Raw genomic sequence first — 21,773 nt, forward strand, 5'->3', positions numbered from 1 at the left:
TCCCGCCCCCCGTCCGTGGAAAAACTGCCTTCCACGAAACCGTTCCCTGGTGCCAAAAAGGTTGGGGACTGACTGCTGGTCTAGTGGTTAGGACTTGACGCTTTCACTGCTGTGGCCCTGGTTCAATCCCTGGTCGGGTAACTGAGATCCCGCAAGCCATGCGGCATGGCCAAATATTAAAAAAAAAAAAAAAAAAAAAATTAAATAAAAAATTTAAAAGCCATTACTGAACTTCCCTTTTAAGTCACTCCTCAGCCAGAATGCTTTCAAAACAAACATGTGAAGGCATATCTTTACTTAAAAGCCTTCACTGACTCCCCACTGTTGTCAGGATGTAATCCAGCCTCCTTATAGTGGCATATAAACCCAACACCTGGTCCACCTCGGCTCTCATCATTGGATCCAAGGGTCCAGCCACATGCAGTCTTCTCTCTGCACCAGGCACCTCCATGCTCCTGTCCAGTGTCTTCCCTACCTGGAATGCCCAACCCCACCCTGTCTCCCCACTACCTAAAACTTAGGTGTCTCTTCCTTCACTCTGACCCCCAGCCCACCTCCCATGTGCTCGACGGGCGTCCTTACTCTTTGCTCCCTCCCATAGCATGTTGTGCTTCCTCTATCCCAGCACTTAACACCCTGTAATCATCTTTCTACGTAACTATCTTCCCCACTAGAATAGGAGCTCCTGGAAGAAAAAACTGTGTTTCTTATCCTGGTAGCATTAAAACCTACTAGCACCATGAGTGAATGGTGAATCAACTGACCTGGATGCTAGAGAATATCATATCAGATACAGGTACTAAGAGCTACTCATGTGGCAATAACTAATTGAGTTTGGAGGGATAAAAATAGTCAAAATAGAATATTCTAGTCTGCAACAGGGCGAAATGAGAACCAAAAGTGGCAGGCGCTTAATATGGGCTGGTGCCTTTCCCAGCCTCCTGGTTTTCCTGAGTCGTAGAGTTTAGGTCACCAAAGCAGACAGACTTTCTATCCAGCTGAAATCACTTGGGACTCCGGGCAGGGCAGGCTGAGGAAGGAAGAGTGAGGAACCTAACCACACTATGCACTGGACACTCGCTCCGGCTACTGTCAGGTTCACAGCAAATAAATGGAAGTAAATGTGCTCATCAAACTAGTTGTGTTGCCCTAAAGTCAGAAAATATGAATTACTCCTTCCTTACCTTGCTTGGTGATCTGAAAAGTCTTCTTGCTGCAAAGGACGACAGCTTGAAGCATCTCATGGGGAGAGACATGTGCCTTGAAATTTCGAGGGTTCCAGAGCTTTCTCATCAGCTCTCCGAAACGCTGGACCAACAAGAACATGATATCCCCGGGAGGACGCTTGATGTTCTTATAATTGTCTTCTTCCAGGAAGTAGTTCCGGAGAGGAGGAACGTTAGACAGAGCCTGGAAATCAAACAAACACTCTGATTAATCCACAGCCCTTCTTCAGGACCCCTGGGAGCCAAGCTCGTCCACCTAAAGTTCTTCTAATAGAACTGTGCCTGTGATGCCTTAAAGAATCAGAAGCAAATGCACTCCCAGAGAATCCCCCCCAGAGTTCACATTAGAGAAACATCCTTTATAGTGAGTTTCATAGAAAGTTCAGTTCTGCAGACACTCTGCTAACGTGGGTATAACAAAGGAGTTTTAAAATAAAGGTATTCAAATCCCTATCTGCTGACCAACTTCATTAATAATTTCCTCTGTTTACTCTAATTAGACCTGTGACTATGTTCGGATTCACAGGAACTGAAGGCTAGAAACTCAAATACTCTTTCTTCACCATGTATTTGGCTGGGGCAGAGAGAACTATCTGGAGACCACAGTTCCCCCATCTCTCAACTGTACATTAAAACAATATGAAAAACATCTTAGTAAAACCTGGTGTCTTCCCCAAATGCGGTATTGAGAGGGTGGTAATAAAACGATACAGAGACTTCCCTGGTGGTCCAGTGGTTAAGACTCTGCACTTCCACTGTAGGGGGCACAGGTCTGATCCCTGGTTGGGAAACTAAGATCCCGCATGTTGTGTGGCACGGCCAAAGAAAAAAGAAAACAAAACAAAACGATACAACTGTATATAAAAATGAATGTACTCTGTTATGATGGAAAATAGTCAAAAGGTTTAAGAGAACAAAAATTAATTTTATCTCATTAAGCAAAAAGATAAAGACCAGCCATGTTAGTTCAAGAAAAAACACATGCTTATTAGTGTGAGTTATGAAACTGGGAAGGAGACCATGGAACAGACCCTAAATAAATGCATAGTCTCCCCATAGGTCCCTCCTGATGGGTTCATGAATCCTCGTCAGTGCTATGCTTACCATGAGCACAACTTTCTTTGACAAGGTAATTCCTTTAGCAAGGATAGGAGGATGCTGTTAAACACAATAAACCCAGGTGTCTCTGGGGAAGACCCACATGTCTGGGGAAGATAACTCAGGATGCAAGTCAGGATAACGACAGAGGTGATCAGGAAAGCCCCTACAAGCTTAGCTCAGCTGAAGAAACAAGGATTTCCTGCTTAGAGTTACTCTCAAAGACAGAGAAGCATATGGATAGTTTATACTAATTCTTGGTTATCCATGCTGTGGAGAGAGGTTGCTCTCTGGTTTCAGCAACAATACAAGCAGTAGGTGTCCTTGGTGAGAAATTATTCAGCCTCCAGATGGAGTACTTGGTCCATTCAATCCCATTTTAGTGGAAACATCACAAAGGATTTGTGCATCTCCTTGTTTATATAAATAGAAGTCCAATGCACTATCCATTGCGCTACAGAGCCAGGTGATCTACTTATTTGTATATATAAAGAGAACTTCCTATGGGGACTGAAACCCATCACAAAGCCAAAACTAACTGCCCTGCCCATATTCAAATCCTATCTGTCCATCCTGTAAGTCTTCACAAAGCCACGAGAGGCTGTAAGAGAAACAGTCCGCAAAGTCTCTCTCCACCTAAGAATTTGACCTCTCCAGGGACCAGGCATGACACCAATGGCAGACACCAAAATTCACAGATATACTTTTACAATTTTTTACCAAATTCTTCATGCAAAAATACCACAAACAAAGTGTAAAGGCCAAAAAAGAACTAGAACAAATTATGTGCAACATATGCAAAAAAAAAGGCCAACATATATATGTATACTTTTAATCCTCAATAAAATGGACCACTAATAGAAAAATGAGCACATAAGGCCCAAAAACTCATGAAAAAATATAAGAATCAACTTTAGAAGTGAATTTTGAAAAAGTAAATTAAAATGGAGATACCTATCAAAATGGAAAAAGTTGGACTTTCCTGGTGGCGCAGTGGTTAAGAATCCGCCTGCCAACGCGGGGGACATGGGTTCGAGCCCTGGTCCGGGAGGATCCCACATGCCGCGGAGCAACTAAGCCTGTGTGCCACAACTACTAAGCCTGTGCTCTAGAGCCCGTGAGCTGCAACTGCTGAAGCCCATGTGCCACAACTACTGAAGCCCACGTGCCTAGAGCCCGTGCTCCGCAACAAGAGAAGCCACCACAATGAGAAGCCCACGCACCACAACGAAGAGTAGCCCCCGCTCACCGCAACTAGAGAAAGTCCACACACAGCAACGAAGACCCAATACAGCCAAAACTCAATAAATAAAATACATTTTAAAAAAAATGGAAAAAGTTTTTTTCCGTGGTAACAGTGACAATGCAAGATGAAGAACACCCTTTTGGGAACCCTCCTACACTGTTAGTAGGAATGTAAATTGGTGCAGTGACTATGGAGAACAGTATGGCGGTTCCTTAAAAAGCTAAAAATAGAGCTACTGTATGATCCAGCAATACCTCTCCTAGGCATATATCTGGAGATAACTATAATTCGAAAAAACACATGCACCCCAATATTCATAGAAGCACTATTTACAACAGCCAAGACATGGAAACAAGCTAAATGTTCACCAACAGATGAATGGATAAAGAAGATGTGGTACATATATACAATGGAATATTACTCAGCCATAAAAAAGAATGAAATAATGTCTTTTACAGAAACATGGATGGACCTAAAGATTATCATACTAAGTGAAGTAAGCCAGAAAGAGAAAGACAAATACCGTATGATATCACTTACATGTGGAATCTAAAACACAACACAAATGAACTTATCCATGAAACAGAAACAGACTCACAGACATAGAAAACTTACGGTTACCAAAGGGAAAAGAGTGGGGGAGGGGATAAATTAGGAGTCTGGGATTAGCAGACACAAACCACTACATATAAAATAGATAAGGGCTTCCCTGGTGGCGCAGTGGTGAAGAATCTGACTGCCAATGCAGGGGACACGGGTTCAAGCCCTGGTCCGGGAAGCTCCCATGTGCTGCAGAGCAACTAAGCTTGTGCGCCACAACTACTGAGCCTGTGCTCTAGAGCCTGCGAGCCACAACTACTGAGCCTGCGTGCCACAACTACTGAAGCCTGCGCACCTAGAGCCTGTGCTCCGCAACAAGAGAAGCCACCGCGATGAGAAGCCCGCGCACAATGAAGAGTAGCCCCCGCTCGACGCAACTAGAGAAAGCCCATGCGCAGCAATGAAGACCCAACACAGCCAAAAATAAATAAATAAATAAAAATAAATAAATCTATAAAAAAATAAAATAAAATAAAATAGATAAATAGGGTCCTACTGTATAGCACAGGAAACTATATTCAATATCCTGTAATAAACCATGATGGAAAAGAGTATGAAAAAGAATAGATATATATATATGTATGCATAACCGAATCACTTTGCTGTATACCAGAAACTAACACAACACTGTAAATCAGCTATACTTCAATTTAAAGAAAAAGAAAAAGAAAAACACCCTTTTGTGTTGCTGGTGGGTTTGTAAATTGCTACAAACCCCCTACAGCCTAGAATCTAGGCCCAAGGTGCATTAATACAAGAAGAGAAGGTTAAATAAATTAAATTCAACAAAATGGATTGACATGTAATCATTAAGGATGCTGCACAAGAATATTTATTGATTTCATAATATGCTTTTCAGTTAAAATAGAGATACATATACATACTACATTACTTTATAGATTAAACAATACGAGCATTTTTCAAGTCTAGAAAAGAAATATAACAAATGTAACAGTGTCACAAAAAATGCAAGACTATATATATAGATACTCACTGCAACACTGGTAACAGAAATAAAAATGTAAGACAAGTGAAATTTTATGTATCAACTGGGAAATAACAAAATAAACCATAATACTACCACATGACAGGATATAATGCATGTGTGTACATGCGTTTAGAATAAAGTTCTGGAGGTCTCTATACTGCTAACTATCCCAGGACAGAGTACTAGAGAAAGAAAGGAATGAAGCTTTTGTTTTATACTTTCTATATCTTCCCCCTACACAAGTGCTTGTTTATAGTTTTTCTTAACCAATTTTTTTTGAGTGAAGTAGGATGATTATTTATTTTCTTATGCTTACCAACATTTTCTAATTTTTCTACAATATGCGCATATTACTTATGTAATTTTTTAAAAAAGCAAAACAATTGCAAACAGGACAACTTTGGCTTTCTGCCTTATCCATTGCAGGACTTCAGCACAGGGGCAGGACAGAGACATCACAGAGCCAACACAATGAACATCTGCACCATGAAAAGAAAAAGCATCATCTAGCTCACATGTCTCTTACTTGGTACTGCAGGCCCCACGCAGCTCCATCCCCCATTCCCTGGAAGCTCCAGAGGCTAGAACAGGCCCACCTTTTGGTGGCAGCCCCTCAAGCAGACAGGAATGTTCTGCTTGGTGCAGAACAAACACCCAAGAAGAGTCCTTGCCAAGACTCGGGGTCTGAGGACCACCTGACTGCACTCAACCAGAAGGCAGCTGTTTCTTAGCCAAGCTTCACAGTGTTCCCGGGTTACCCCCTCCCTCATGGTTCCCACCTCCAACCTACCTGAAGGACGGCATTGGCGTAGTCATTGGCCTTTATGTTATTCAGGCCCACGATACCGGGCAGGTAAGTGGTGCCATCATATGCCCGGGACAACTTGGCTTGCTTGTCCAAGTTAGCGATCTGTTGCTTTGTGAAAGTGGGCTTCAACACATACTGCAAAGCAAAAGAAAATCCTAGGCTGTTTTAGGGCAGTCTACAGAGTTCACAAGATATATCCGCAACAGCAATTTCTGTCAAAAGAAAAGATACTTTGGTCGTGAACATCTCACCACCACCCAAAGGGCTTCCAACATTAGGTCTAAGGACTGAGGTAACGTGGAATGGGCCCGCTCCACGTTGCTCATCTAGAAGGTGATCTCTGTGTTTAACCCAAAGTCACTGAACCCCAGGCCTTTCCTCAGACCGCAGGTCCAGCCAAACCCATGACAAACAACAGGGAGAAGCTGCAGGACACTCAAGTCTGCAGGAGGCAGGAGTCTGAGTCCCAGGTGGGACCTCACACAGAGCCAGCACATGGGCCCGGTGCGGGAGCAGGAGTGTCACCTCCTATTTGTGCAGGACTGAGATCTCAGGACTCCCTGTGGCTGCAGGGGCAGGATCAGAACCTTCCCTGTCCTAGAGCTATGAGGGTCATCATGTCACACACTGGTCAGGGGTCGCCACTAACTCACTTTGAAAGCTTGAATTCCTTTCAGCTTCTCCGTCTATAAATACTGTCCTTAACCACTTTAACTTCAACTTTAATAGAATGTTATAAAACTTATGAAGTGGAGTAAATAGTGTTTCAAATACTCTGAACACCAAGCTTTCCTTAATAAATTGAGCATTCAACTCTATTGAACATGCAGCCACTGCTGAAAAGGAAAGCAATCATCAACAGTTCCAACAGTAATCAAAGCCCAAGAGGACTTTCCATACTCCCCACTTAAGTGCAGTGACTCTTGGCACAGGTCACAAACCAGAGCCCACAGATGGACATGTTGGCCATTCTGGCAGCATCATGTCAAAAGTAGCCGGAAGCTGGTATACCTCTTGGTATCCACTGTCCTACAGCAGGCCCAATTCACATCCCTACTCCAAAATATGGAAGGATAATTTATTTCACAAAAATGCTTTCACCCTAACTGAAAAGTAGCAATATTTCTTCAGTCCTAACCCTCAACATTAAAAGCAGAAATGAGAGCTAGACTGTAGACCACGGGCCAAAATTATGAATTGTGACCTCCTTACTCTGTTTCCCTGGTTCCTCCCAAGGCGAAAGGAGCCTCTTGAAGCCCAAGGGACTGAGACTCTTCCCTGACCTTGGGTGGGGCAGATCCTCAGGAGCCCTGGGGAGGCTCCCAGGATAACTAGTTCCAAACCAACCCTCTTGGACACGCACTGTGATATCCTCCAGCGAGGAATCGATGATCTCATAGTTGTCTGGGAGGCAGTAAAACTTGAGGGTGTGGAGGTTGAGGAAGACATGGTGACTAAACTGGACACTGTGAATGTAGGCGTGAGACTTCAAACCCCGGCCTGTAGGGAAGAGTGAAAGGCTATGAGAGAAGGGCAGACTCCATAAGCACACAGATGAGGGGTAACTTTCCTTTCATTATTTCGTACCAGAACATGTTAATATCAGCAAAAACAAAGTACTACGCCATCCACGAAAGGAATCTCCCACATGAACTCCTCTCATCACAAAAATTAGCAAGAAAGAATAGCACGTTATCTTTATTCCCTAGATGGCACAAGACATAAGGGAACTAATTTCATATACATGAACACAGAAAATATGTGTGGGTGTATTTGTGCGTGTGTGTGTATATGTGTGTGAGTGTTTGTGTGTATATATGCATGTGTTTATGTATATGAACTAGTTTCATGTATTAGAAACTAGGAATATCCACATATATTTATATACAGTACATGTACGTGCATGCATACGCAGATTTGCACATACACACGTACATATCTGTGACGGTCCATCATCACTTAGTCCTGATTTTTCAACTGTCCACATTCACGACAATCCTGTACCTACATACTTTTGTTCACGTTGCCACTCCTTTCTAGAGCATCTCACCCTTAACCTATTCAAACTCTACGTCCTGCATACAGAGTACAAGTTCCACCTCCTCCGTGAACTCTACACAAACACTGCAGCTAACAATGGTCTTTGCATATTTCAACTCCTATCATCCCTATTTATACTCAGCGCCACACAGGCCAGCCGTAATCTTTATGGTCTTAAGAGAGTTTGCTGATTGTTTTACGTGTTAACCTTGACAGTTTATAAGATCCTTATTAGAGCAAAGAATGTAGTTTATATTTCTTTTGAATCCTCCACTATACTGTGTACAAAACATTTGCTTGCTCTGAATGGACTGAAATAATAAATTTCCAGAAAAGAACAGAATGAAAAAGTCCTTAGAGTAAAAGGATTCTCAGAAAAAGACATAAGTATAGAAAACATCAGTGATTCAAAAACCCAGAGTCTCTGATACTTCCTACATAGTCTCTCATATGGCTAGTTCTTTCTCGCTTTCACATGTATTCAGGTTCTGACCAATCAGAGAACCCCCTGTGGATTTTCTAAGAGTATTCCAACTTCCTGGGAACAAAGATAGGGCTTATTAGACACGACTCCTAACAGCAGCTTACTTACTTTAAAAAAAAAAAAAATCCCTGAATAGAACTGTGGCTAGTGCTGAAAATGTGATGCAAAACATTTATTTACCCTGAAAGTACTTGCCACACACCAGACAGGCATATGCATTGATATGCGAGAGGGAGATGGAACACAGTTTCTCAAAGTCAAAGTCCAGCACACTCCTAAGAGAACCAAAACAAAACAGAAACAATTAACAGGGACGGCTGCCTAGGTGAGCACTTGAGCGAAGCAGTGCCGCTGGCTCCCTGTTCTGCAGTCACGCAGCCGCCTTCGGAGAACAGTTCAACAGTCACATACAAACCGTGGGGAACATTAACTCTTCCTTACCTGGGCATTTAATATAGCACCGCCACCCACCAAGCCCCAAAGCAGTGCAAAGGTATCTCCACCAACGACCCTCTTTCTTTTGAGTATTCACAACCAGTTGAGAATCTTCCATTACTTTCTCTGGAGGAAAAGCCACAAGTAGGACTAAAGTAACAGGGCCCCAACAGCATTCCAAATTAAAAGACATTAAAGGAAGGACATAAAAAGAGTGAATAAACCCTTTCACAAAAGAAAATTTTATTTTTGTCCATAAAAATAAATGGGAAGCCTGAAGAACTTTAGGGGAATACCTACCAACAGATCTACCTATTCAAGTGCAAAGTAATGATATATGAGTACTGGGCGGGTTAAGTGACAAAAGAAAATTTACCTCCACTGAATTCACAGGTGGCAAGGGGATTCATTCTCAAGCATTAACTCTAATTAACTGGTAATGGTCCCAGGAAAGCTGCACTGTCAGTCAAAGGGGCCACTAGCCACACACGGCTATTGGTGTTTAAAAGTAAAATAATTAAAATTAAATAAAATTTAAAATTCAGTTCCTCAAGCCACATTTCAAGCACTCAATATCCACAAGTAGCTTGTGCCTCCCACAGTGGACAGCCCTTAGAGAGCAATTCCATTGTTGCAAAAAAGCCCATTAGACAGTGCCACCCTAGAGCATAAATGAAAAACCATCCTAAAATGCATCTGGGATCAAAGAATACCAAGATGGGGTAAACACCTCTGCTTTAGGATATATTTTTGTCTGTTTTTCCTGTGCTGAATCCCAGGCACCTAGAGTAGTACCTAGCACACAGTCAGTGCTCAATAATATTTAAATTTGCTGTTGTCATCGACACCACATATCCCTTTATTTCCACATACAAATTCAAAATGAGCAAAAAGCTCTTTCTGCATGTGCCCACCCTAAAACAACATGCTCTCTGACACTTTAAATTGGAGGGCAAAGATTAAAAAACACAGCAAGAAGCACAGTTTTCTGGGCAGAAAGCTTTAAAAGAGATAAAGTTTTTGAACGTATTGTTTAACGTACAGTCCAAAGAACTTTCTGCATAGACCCCGTTGTTCTGCTGCTGCCCTAGGCATTCCTGTGCTACCGACCTGTTAATGGTATCCAGGTAGGGGCAGTGGCGGCTCCTCCGATCCTCAGAATCCATGCGGCCATTCTTTGCTGAAAGGAGAAGCATCAAAAGCTGTGAAAATGGGAAACCCATACTCAGGGTCAACTACCAGTACAAACAAACACAGAAATGGGAAAAATTAATCAGGATGAGCTCCTGTACAGGTAGCCAGACAACACCAAAAAAGCCCACTTAACGGAACAGGCCACAAACTGAGAGAATATACTTGAAATACGTATAACCAACAAAGGAATTGCTTGCAATTACATAAAGAAATCTGGTGAAGAGATTAACAACAACAACAAAAAAAGACAACCCAAAAGAAAATGAGGAAGACAGCCCTCAAACTTATGAAAAAATGCTGGGAATCCCCTGGCCGTCCAATGGTTAGGACTCTGTGCTTCCACTGCAGGGGGCTGGGGTTCGTCCCTGGTTGGGAAACTAAGATCCTGCAAGCTTCACAGCATGGCCAAAAAAAAAAAAAACAAAAAACAAAGAAAAGAAAAGAAAAGATGCTCAACCTCACCAGTAATCAAGAACATGCAAATTTCCTTGCACAATGATATACCACTTCACACCTACCAGAGAGGAAAAAATAAAATCAGGCAATTCCAAGTGTTGGCGAATATGAAGAACAATGAGAATGCTCATGTAACTGCTGGTGGGAGTATAAACTGTTACAACCTCTTAGAAAATAGTACAGCAAGATCAAAGCTGAAAATACACAGACCTTTTGGCCCAGCAATCTCTCTTCTACTTATATACCCTAGAGAACTTTTGCACATGTGCCATCAGGAATGCTTTACTAAAAAATATTTATAGCAGCAATATTTGAAAGAGACCAAACTGGAAACAACCCAAATGTCTACAACATATAAAAATGGGAGGAATATGTTTTGGTATATCATCAATAGAACACTGTGTTGCCATGAACATCTACCCAGATAAACCTCAACAATATGGCTAGCAAAAAAAAAAAGGCAAAACAGAAGACAACATATAGTATGATTCCATTTATAACAAACACAAAATAAAATACAGTTCTACTTAGGGACGTATATGTGAGTTAAAACTGTAAATAATAAAATAATAAAAGTAGAAATGATTAGAAAAAATTCAGTGATTACCCAAGCAAGCAAGGAAGGCAGATGAAACTGGGAAGGGGCCTATGGGAGCTTCTAAGGTACTGGTTAAGTACCACTTCTTAAGCTGAACAGCGTCGGGAGGCAACTCTCCATGGGTCTCTCGAATTTCTGCACATATTGTGACCAGAGGCACTGACTGCCTCCAGACTATCTTGTCAAAGTTGTTTGTATAGTGAAGTTTGTTTCTATAGCTTTGGAAGTAGGAGACAGTGTGTCCCTACAGAGCAAAGGGGAGGCAAGCTCACAGCCCATTATAGAAGATCTGGGTTCTCTAAGCTCAGAGTTCTCGTCCTGTGAGGACCCCCACTGTGTGTATGGGTTCTCATCGTGTTGCGCTGTGGGAACTGACTCAGGGAAGTGACAATGCTATATTCTGGCTACTGTTATTGCTGCAATAAGCTGTCTCAAGCCCAATAGCTCCATGTCTTCCATCAGCATCCGTGAAACCACAGCAGGCTAACTTGGTAGCGTACAAAAAGGGTAAAATCTCAGACCCTTCACAATTCTTGACAAGTGGTAGATTTAAGGTATATCTCCACCCTCTTCTTTAAACTATACATGTGCATGACATTTAGCTCATCTTAATACCTATAATCTATTTCATGAAAAAAATAAAAGGGGAAAAAAAAAAACCAGCAGTAACCTCAACTGGGATCCTAGTGTGTCCCAGAGAAAACAATCTCCTTACCATAACTACACAAAATATCTAAGAAACAATTTCTCTTCCAAAGAAAGGGAAACGTGAGGCTGACAGAATATTTAAGTAAAGGAAATCAAAGAATACCTTGAAATTATTAACTAGATTATTCAAAGAACATTTATCAAGCACTTACCACAAGCAAGGTGCTATTCTGGACCCTGAGGGTAATATAAAAACATGTCAAACACAGGACCCTGAGCTAGAAATTTAAGAGTTAACATAAGAGTATAATCTTATATAGATTACCAGGTGCAGAGACAGAATTATAAAATCCTGGAGAATGAAGACCACCCCCCCCGCCAATGAACACTGTCCCTAACATGTAGCCTTGTGATATGTTCACCTGCTAACCTACCAGAAAACAAGTACATAGGAACATATTCAAGGCAGAAGTTCCAAGTTCAGAGAAGGAAAAGATGTAATTGAGGTAAACAGGAAAAGCTTCAGAAACGATGGAAACCTACTTAATGATTGGTAAGATATCAAAAGTTGGAAAAGAGTGTACACACTACAGAGTACCATGGCTTGGCCAAGAGGTCTCCAGAAATTACTAAGAGAAGCAGAATGAGTCCAGCAGAAAGAGGCAGAGGGTACAGTCATGGATGGGAACTGACAGACTCACTGGCTTATTAAGGCTTTCAAAGGTCATGGGTTCCAGGACTCCTTCCGTTAACCTAGAGAGGGACAGACAGGTGAAAATCACTTGCCCAAACCACCGTGACTCAGTCTCAGAGGCAGGACTAGAATCCATATCTCCTGGCTGCTACGGCCCTGGGTAACAGGGCAGTGTGGTCCAAATGCACAGCGTTCAGGCTCTCCGCTCAGAAATTACAGCAGGACTCACTCCTCAGGTATTTTGTAAAAAACTAAAAGGAAGGAACACCTGTAAAACAATTAGCACAGCGCCTGGCCCGCATTAGACATCCGATAAAGGAAAGCTGCTATTCTTATTACTGTTAGAAATGCTATAGCTACGATCCTGATCAAGACTAGTACTATCCTCATTAAAACGGAGTCGGGTCGCGAGTGGAGTGTGACTTCCCCGTGGGGAGAGAAGGCTGGAAAAAGAAGAACGCGAGAGTGGAACCCGCGCCCGGCCCCGCGCACCTCGCACCTCCCGCTCAGGCTCCGAGTCCTCCTCGGCCTCGCGCTCCCGCTTCACCCGCACCGCCGGGACCACGGGCGCCAGGGCCTCGCGCGCGCTCGCCGGCTCGATCTCTCGCTTCACGCGCACCGGACTGCCCCGGGAGCTCGGAGCCTCGGTCTCCCGCTCCCGATCTCGCTCCCGTCTGACACGAGCCGAGCTGCTCCGCGACTCGGACTCGCGCTTCCCGCGGGTGGAACCACGAGACTCCCGCTTGGACCGGCCGGACATCGCCACTACCAGCCGAGTCGCCCGGCACAGACTCCAGGGAAGACCGAGCACGCGGCAATCAGCCAATCAGAAGCGGCGCTGTTATCGAGCCCAAGGTTTTCTACGAGTCGCCGATGGGGACAAATCACGCCGCAGAGAACTTCTGGGAAGTACTACGCCTCTGGGGGGGGGGGCGGGTCTTTGCGGGTGCGCGCGCACCTGAGACCGATAGGCGGGCCTACTGCCACTTTACCCATTATTACCAGCTTAAAGAGACAGGAACCTTTCACTGGCTGCGGAATTTCTGGATAAGAAAAGCTGGCATTGGGCCCCAGGTGTCTTCAAGATACTGTGTGTCCCGAAACCAGAATTGGCAGGTCGTCTCCAGTTTCCGCGCCTCGGAGACCGACGGCCCTGCACAGAACTAGGCGACATCCCCAAGTCATCGCCTTCGTGGAGCAATCCGACGGCTCTAATTCCACATTTAGAGGATTGTTCTTGGTATCACAGAAAAATGCGAACGACGAGCAGAAGGAGACTAGTGACGCTAATAAAGCTCAAGCTTCAGGGTCTGTGACTTTCACGACCCCTTCCACAACCCTGAACTATTCAATACTTTGTACAGTTCTACTGAGGTGTGATTGACATACAATAAAATGCACGTTTAAAGTGTGCAATTTGCTGAATACTGATGGAGGTATGTATACACTCTGAAACCACCACCACGATCAAGATAATGAACCTAACCACCATCCACCAAAAGTGTTCCCCTCTCCCGACCATTGATCTGCTTTCTGTCGCTAGAGATCAGTGTCACTTTCTAGAGTCTTATATAAATGGAAGCACCCAGAGAGTCCTCTTTTTATCCCCGGCCTCTTTCACTCGGCGTATTTGTTTTGAGATTCATCCAACTTGTTGAGTGCTCGTTCCTTTTGATTGCTCAGCGGCATCCCACTGTGTGGATGTACCAGTCTGTCCCTGTTCTAATCACGGATTCCTAGTTTTGTCTCTTTTTAAAGAGGATTCAAAAATGGCACAGGCTCAGACGCCTGAAAAGCCCTGGGTCCTCCCACGCCGAGAGTTAAGACATCGGTCCGGTGGGCGCCGAGACGAGCTGGGCGGCGGGAAAGTCCGCAGAGCTCGGGTGCTGGGAGGGCTGGAAGGAGCGTCCCCGCCGGCGGCGGCGCGGAACCCCGGGCGGGCCGCTGGCTGGGCTGGGCTGGGCGGCCGGGGCGCCGCTGTGTGCCCTGCCCTGGCACTCGCCTCCTCACGATCTCTTTGGAGGTAGGTGATCTCAGTGCCCCCATTTGCAAATGAGTAAACTGAGACACAGCAGGGTTCAACAGTCAGCCAAGGTCACGCAGCTGGTGATGGAATTACACAGCATCCAAGCACAGGAAAAAGGACGGGAAGGCGCCACACCGAACGCTGAGTGCTGTGATGGGTGCTTTGTGTTTTTCTGGATTTTCTGATGTAGCAGCACTAAGCCTAAATCCTGGTTTCCTACTGATAATGTCACAACGAAAGAAAAGCCCCGCCCGGGAATGGAAGTTGCGCATGCCCCATTGCCCCCCGCCCCGCCCCGCCCCGCCCCTCCCGCTCCGGGAACTCCGCGCGCTGGGACATTCGGCCCGGCTGGCCATTTCCCGACCGGCGTCAGGGCGCGAGGTCGAAAGTCGAGTGAGGAGGGGCGCGGAGCTCTCGGGGCAGGAGGGTGGCAGTTGGGGCAGTTGAGGAGGTGGTGGCGGCGGCGGCGGCGGCGGCGGCGGCGGCGGCGGCGGCGGCGGTGGTGGCCGCGGCTCCGCGCACAGGGGCTCCAGATGGAAGCGGCGCCGGGTCCCGGGCCCGGGCTCTGCTGCAAGCCTGGCGGGCGGCTGGACATGAGCCACGGCTTCGTGCACCACATCCGACGGAACCAGCTCGCCCGGTACCGCCCCGCCCCGCGCCACGGCTGCCAGCCCCAGCCTGGCCTGGCCCGGCCGTCCCTGACTCCCGCTCGGCTCCCCGCAGGGACGACTACGACAAGAAGGTGAAGCAGGCGGCCAAGGAGAAGGCGAGGAGGCGGCACACGCCCGCGCCCACTCGGCCCCGAAAGCCCGACCTGCAGGTGTACCTGCCGCGACATCGAGGTGAGGCCGCCCGCCCCGCGCGGTCTTCTGCCCCCGGGCCCTCTGCCTCCACGCGCTCTTCTTTTCTGTCTGGGAAAAAATTGTCTTACCTCTCAAGGCTCATTTCATCTCCAACGTCTAACTCGACGCTCCCCAATCGCCGCTCAGTGATTCTGCCCGCAGCACAGGGAGAGCTCAAGTCCCGCAGTTAAGCATCACTATTACCGGACGTCCCTGAGAGTCGGCAAGTTGTCCGCCGCTTTGCCCCCAGCGTACTATATTTTCGCACTCCCACCAGCTAACAGGAAAAAAGTTAGGCACAGCTCTAGGCGACCAGGACATAATTGTGGAATGAAGCCCAAACCCAGTTAATGGGTTTTTTTTCCCCAGCTTACTTGTGATCTAGAGATTACGGTAGTTAACGTATGATGCTAAATTTGCTGAGCTCCCCTTAAGAGTGTTTTTAGAGGTTATGTGCAGTCATTCACTTAGCTTTTAGAGGACCCGGTAAGATGGGAACTATTATCATTTCTGTTTCACAGTCAGGGAAACGGGCAGAGAGAGGTTTCGTAACTTGTTGGAGATCTCAGAGAAATAAATGGCAGAGCCTGGATTTGAACCCAGGCAGAGCCCTATCCACCTCTCCACTACCTTCCAACCGTGTAGACAGATGTGCATTGTATACCCACTGCGTGGTAGGACTGTGCTGGTCCTGGGGCAGGGATACAAAGGTGAATAAAATTCCTGATAGGTGGCTGATTTCACACACACACACACACACACACACACACGTACGTACATTCTAGGTCCATGAGAAGATTGGGGCTTTACAGTATGTTTTCCTGTATCATCTCTGGGCAGGGGTTCCAGCAGCCTTCCTCTGTTCCCTCTCACTCTGGTTCATCCTTCCAGATGGCTCTACCCACCCAAGCAACCCAGACTGTGAGGAGTCTGGTGAAAGCAGCACTAGTGGCAGCTCTGAGCCAGAGCCCCCTGGCCATCAGCTCTTCTGCTTAGAATATGAGGCGGACAGCGGAGACGTCACTTCAGTTATCGTGTATCAGGTACGCCTGATGGAAACAGCTGCAGCCTGAAGGTCCTGGGCCGTGATGGAAATCACTGCCGGACCTGGAGCCACTGTTTTCCTCAGGGCCAGTGGGAAGTGTTTGTTCCACATGAGAGCACAGACTGCTGGGCGATGCTTTTGAGCACAAGTCACTGCCGTCACACAGTGATTCTCAGCGGGCAACAGGGAGGGCTCATGGCCCCCAGTTGAGAGTCACTATTACAGGGGACACCTGGGAAATGACAGGCACTGGCAAGAAGTTGTGAGTCAAGCAGAGTTCTGTGAGAGAGTTTTCTAGGGACAGGGCAGGTCACCTCTTCAGAAGAGGCCAGGCCCTGAGCTTCCTGACTCTTCCTCCACGTAGGATGATGATCCAGGAAGGGTGAGCGAGGAGGTGTCGGCACACACACCTCTGGAGCCACCCATGCGAGAGGCCCTCAAGTTGCGCATCCAGGAGGAGATTGCAAAGCGCCAGAACCGACACTGACCAGACTGGAGTCGCTGTCCAGGGAGCCGCCCCTAGTTTGGGGGTGCCAGGACCAGTCTGAGCTGATCTTGAGGACCAGCCCCCCTGCCCCAGAGCTGCCACATCCACAGGAAAAGGGTGTCACAGGGATTACGCCTGGCCACCTCCCTTGTAGCCATTCTTTCTCGTATATTGGCCCATTTGACCAGCCTAACGTTCTGGACGTTTTTGAGAATTTTGTTTGGTTAGCTTGGTGTTCTGGAAGCAAAGATTCCAGGGAGAGATGAGGCTTATGAGACCTTCTGCCAACGTGCTGCTTTCTCACCAAGGTCACGTGCCCCAGGGCATCTGACCACGCTGCTCCGCCCAGCTCCATAAGCCCCGTTTGTTATTTTATGGTTCCTTTCTTCTGTGTTTCTGTTCACTTCCATCCGTGCTTTCCTAGATCATCTTTTCAGCTCTGTTTCTTTGTTCTTTTCTTTCCTTCATCTTTTTTGTCTCTCAATCCATCAGTTCCACCCCGCCCCCCACCTCCCAGTGTGACTGCGCACCTACGGATGCTCAGGACTTTGGAGATGGGGTTCTGGGGTCTGCCTTTCTGACCAGCTCTCCCAGTAATTCTGATGCTAGTCAAGAGAGATGATCTTCTTTGACGCCTACTTGTGAGCATGTCTTCCTCCCCTTCCATGGTTTTTGCAGGTTTCTCCCATGCTCCACCACTTCACACAGTCTAGGTAAGGAGATCTAGAAAGATGACGCCAGAACTAAACTGTGAGGATTTCTTGCAGCAAAACCTGCCAGGGTTCGGACTACAGAATTCCAGCTTCCAACCTCATCCCTAGCTGTGAACAGACCATCCTCTGCTCAGGCTAAAAGGGAATTATCAAAACAAGCCTGAAACCGTGTTTCCAATTGTGATTTAACAGCCTTGAATGTACATACAAAGGGAAATTCAACACTAGCAATAATTACCTGTTTCAAGCCCTAGTTGGGAAAAAGAAAAAAAAAAAGCCTGAAGAGAGCCCTAGAGGGAGCGAAACAAGCCTCTTTCATCTGCCCTTCCCCTGCTCTGTGCTTTCTCCTTTTCTACCTCCCAAGAGTATAGAGTATATAAAACTCCCAACAGATCCTGAGAATAAAGATCCCAGGAATATCACTGCTTTCACCTAAGTGAACATTTTTCCTAATGCAGGTTTGGGCTACAGTCTGAGAAATCCACAAGCAATCCCATGCACTGCAGTTCCAAGCCACTTCAGTTTTCCAGCAAATGGGCCTAACCTCAGTGACTTGAAGTATGGGGTTTAAGTGAGCCCGTGAGCACTGAGACTTCTTCAAACCAAAGCCCCCTGCCCCAGAGGTTTTTCTTCATCAGGGTCTCAAGATCAGTCTGGCTGGTCCCTCTCAGCAGCTTTTCTCTTAAAGGACACCTGAGCGCACTTTTGGTTCATGCCCTACACCCCTGAAAATCTACCCCCTCTGAAATGGGGCAAGGCAGCTACTTCGACTCCATCGTTAAAGTGCAGCCAGTCACAGCTCGCTGGGAAGGTGAGTGAGGTGGATATATTAGCAGGGCCTGTGGAGGCAGCCAGGGACCAGCATGCTCCTGACCCCCAGAGCTGGCCCAAGGTTAAATGCCTTAAACTTGCCAGTCCTGGGCTCAGTTCTGCTTTCAAAGGAGAAAGTCTGTCCTCGTTCAGCCAGGCTGGAAGTGCCTTTTGACTTTTAACGTTAACTACCCTCCAGAGCCTCCTGGGTCAAGGAGACTATGCCATACTCTATCCCCAGCCTTCCTGCAGCTCAGAGCACCAGTCATTTTCATCTTCCAGCTCTTCAGCTGATCTTCTGACTTGGACATAGGATTTCACTGGAACTTTTAGGCTTCCTAGTTTGGAAATATTTTGAGGTTCGTCTTCTCATGGCTAGATGGCCCATTTCCTGGATTTATTGTAGAATTGAGAAACAAGTCCAGAAGAGGAGGTTGGGGGCATGGCGCCTGAAATTTTAGCCTCCGTTCCTGTGAGAATTGTGTACCTATCCTGTCCTTCTGTGTGTTTATCGTGTAATCCTAACACTCTCAGGTAAGAGAATGATGGGAATATCTTGCTTGTAAGCTTTTTCTTGAGGCCCTTTGCTTTTATCAAGTGCATATAAAATATTTTCCACCCAAGAAAACGTTCTAATTTGTAGCTAATTTGTGCCACGAGACTATGTAAAGCGCTAAGCCTGGTACTTAAATGAGGCATTGTCCTTCAGAGCAGGCCTGTTGGTGGTGATGGTGCCATCACTCCAGGGGTGCCTGAGATGCTTCTCTGGTGATGGCCCTCAGCCCACTGACAGCCTTACAGCTCCGCTCATTGCTTCTGCCACACCTCATCCCAGTCCAAGGTAGTACTATCCAGTATGGTTACCGGACTTGCCTCTCGATGTCTTCCAGCTGTTTTCAAATATCAGTGCTTTGCCATCAAGGAGCATGTTCCAGAGCATTTCCCAGAGGCTCTAGAGATGTCCCAAAGAGGACTGTCCCGTGCCGTTTGGTGCAGTGGCAATAGCATTAGACTAGCTGGGGCTTTCCGGCAGACTGCTTCAGAATCAGCACTCATTTAACTAGATATATTCTCAGCCGCCTAATAAAAGAAAGTCTTGTAGCCTGACAAGCATATCTCACATTAATCCAAAGTGAAGTGATCTTCACTTACTAAGGCTAAGCCTTGGATTTTAAGGCTTTGTGTTTCCTGGGCCACCGTGGGTGATTACTAATAGAAGGAAGCTGGGGCCTGCAGGGGCTTTGGGCTGTGCGAGAGTAAACACTAAAGCTTGAGTTCCAGCCAGCTGGCAAGTATGGAAGTCTTTGAAGAAGGTAACGCAAGAAGGGAAAAGGAGAATGCAAAGCTTTTTGTACTGAGTGAGAGTAGGAGCCCGGCCAGCCAGTAAGACCAACGTGGACAATAAGAAATGCTTGTCCTGGGACTTCCCTGGCAGTCCAGTGGTTAAGACTCTGTGCTTCCAATGCAGGGGACGCGGGTTTGATTCCTGGTCGGGGAACTAAGATCCCACATGCCTCACGACGTGGCCAAAAAAAATGCTTCTCCCTGTGGATGAGCCTCTGAAAGGGACATTCCGTCTCCATTGTTCCACTCTGAGGGGCACTGCCATCTAGAGATTAGCCCACGAAACTGGAAGAAACCCTTTGGGGTGGTGGGTATCCAGTTTGCTGTGCATCTGGCAGGATCTGTGGATGGTAGGGTAGGGGTCCCCCAGCTGGTCCCAAATATAAATGAGGCATATAGAAAGAAAACTAAGGACAGATTACTTTCCTACCTCTGAGCCTTCTTTGGGAAGAAGCACCATGGAATGGTGACAATTATCTGAAACATTTTAAGCTCCCTCCTTGAACTCCTGTCCCTGAGGAATCAAATGACCAAGAAGCCACAGGAACCCACCCCAGATTTCCCCAGGAGGTTGAGTGATGCCAGAAGGGAAGAGAGTGAATGGCCCCTCGGCCCTCCCAGAGCCACCAGAATGAGACTGGTTGCACTGGCTCTGTCGTGTTAAGTGTGTAAAAAGCTATACATTCTTCTCTTTTCTCATTTCCCATGTTTATGCGTATGGATGAATAAAGTGACGTGGAAATTATTTGAAAATCCTGGAAGGAAGGTACTCGTCAAATACAGTATTTTTTTCAACCAATAAACTTACTATTTTTATAGCACTGTTTTTGCCAAGAGTTGTGAAATCACTTGTGTACATAAGGAAGTGAAGATTACATGCTGCCCTGAAGTCATTCAGCAGCACAGAATCAGCACTTGAAATCTCATCTCTTGTTCTGCCTATTTTAAGAACTGTCCTGGTTGGAGCATAACAAGTAGACTCACGTGGCATTAGAGCTGGAAGGGCCTTTTAAAGACATCTGGTCCTACTTTTTACCTGATATGCAACTCTTCCCTACCGACTACCCATGAAGAGCCCTTCTGTCTTGGGCTACTTCTCTATTTTAGGGATGACTCCGATTGTCATATTAAACCAAAATCTGCCTCCTTGTCAAGGCTCTGGAGTGCTTGCCTTACCCCCACTTTAAGATAGAATAGCCAGTTTAGAACCTGAGTAGCCCTCTCAGGCCTTCCCCATGATTGTGGTTGGAGAGGAACTGAAACCCAGCTCAACAGGGGATAGTAAATGTTGATTAAGAATTGCAAAGCTGGGGCTTCCCTGGTGGTGCAGTGGTTGAGAATCTGCCTGCCAATGCAGGGGACACGGGTTCGAGCCCTGGTCTGGGAAGATCCCACATGCCGTGGAGCAACTAGGCCCATGAGCCACAATTACTGAGCCTGCACGTCTGGAGCCTGTGCTCCGCAACAAGAGAGGCTGCGATAGTGAGAGGCCCGCGCACCGCGATGAAGAGTGGCCCCCGCTTGCCGCAATTAGAGAAAGCCCTCGCACAGAAACGAAGACCCAACACAGCCATAAATAAATAAATAAATAAATAAATAATACAATTAAAGTGAACTAAAATTAAATAAAAAAAAAAAAAAAGAATTGCAAAGCTTCCAGGGGCCTTCTCTGGTGGTCCAGTGGTTAAGACTTTGCCTTCCAATGCAGGGGGTGCAGGTTCCATTCTTGGTCAGGGATCTAAGATCCCACATGCTTCCCCGCCAAAAAACCAAAGCATAAAAAACAGAAGCAATATTGTAACAAATTCAATAAAGACTTCAAAAATGGGCCACATCAAAAAAAGAAAATATTAAAAAAAAAAAAATTGCAAAGCTTCCAAAGCAGTAGGAAATGCTGAGGGTTCACAGCACCATTGGGCAGATGAGAAAAAGGTGCCTGCTCCAAGGAGAACACCCCTGGGCAGGAAGATGGTGCTTCTTGGTAAATTAGA

The 21,773-nt window shown here is 46.2% G+C and overlaps 2 protein-coding genes across 10 annotated transcripts in view; one reads left to right on the forward strand and one right to left on the reverse strand.

The window, feature by feature from the left end:
• Positions 1-13,318, reverse strand: part of USP39 (ubiquitin specific peptidase 39) — a 29,590-nt gene extending 16,272 nt beyond the window's left edge. Inside the window, exons 1-6 of one of the 9 annotated variants that reach the window (XM_059942786.1) lie at positions 13,008-13,318; positions 10,036-10,105; positions 8,671-8,765; positions 7,330-7,466; positions 5,949-6,101; positions 1,185-1,410 (exon numbers count right to left, since the gene is read on the reverse strand). In XM_059942786.1, the coding sequence (XP_059798769.1) occupies positions 1,185-1,410; positions 5,949-6,101; positions 7,330-7,466; positions 8,671-8,765; positions 10,036-10,105; positions 13,008-13,275 (949 nt within the window). In that variant the 5' untranslated portion in view covers positions 13,276-13,318. Of the gene's footprint in view, positions 1-1,184; positions 1,411-5,948; positions 6,102-7,329; positions 7,467-8,670; positions 8,766-10,035; positions 10,106-10,581; positions 10,634-12,522; positions 12,575-13,007 lie in introns of those variants that run through there. The other 8 variants (XM_059942789.1, XM_059942792.1, XM_059942793.1 and 5 more) reach the window with 8 other exon arrangements.
• Positions 13,319-15,027: 1,709 nt separating this feature from the next.
• C13H2orf68 (chromosome 13 C2orf68 homolog) lies at positions 15,028-20,603 on the forward strand. Its single transcript, XM_059893504.1, has 4 exons — positions 15,028-15,181; positions 15,265-15,383; positions 16,275-16,426; positions 16,793-20,603. The coding sequence occupies exons 1-4, from the start codon at positions 15,075-15,077 to the stop codon at positions 16,913-16,915; spliced, it is 501 nt and encodes a 166-aa protein (XP_059749487.1). The 5' UTR covers positions 15,028-15,074; the 3' UTR covers positions 16,916-20,603.
• Positions 20,604-21,773: the final 1,170 nt, after the last annotated feature.

Source organism: Balaenoptera ricei, chromosome 13 (assembly GCF_028023285.1).
Source record: "Balaenoptera ricei isolate mBalRic1 chromosome 13, mBalRic1.hap2, whole genome shotgun sequence".
Classification (NCBI taxonomy): Eukaryota; Metazoa; Chordata; class Mammalia; order Artiodactyla; family Balaenopteridae; genus Balaenoptera; species Balaenoptera ricei.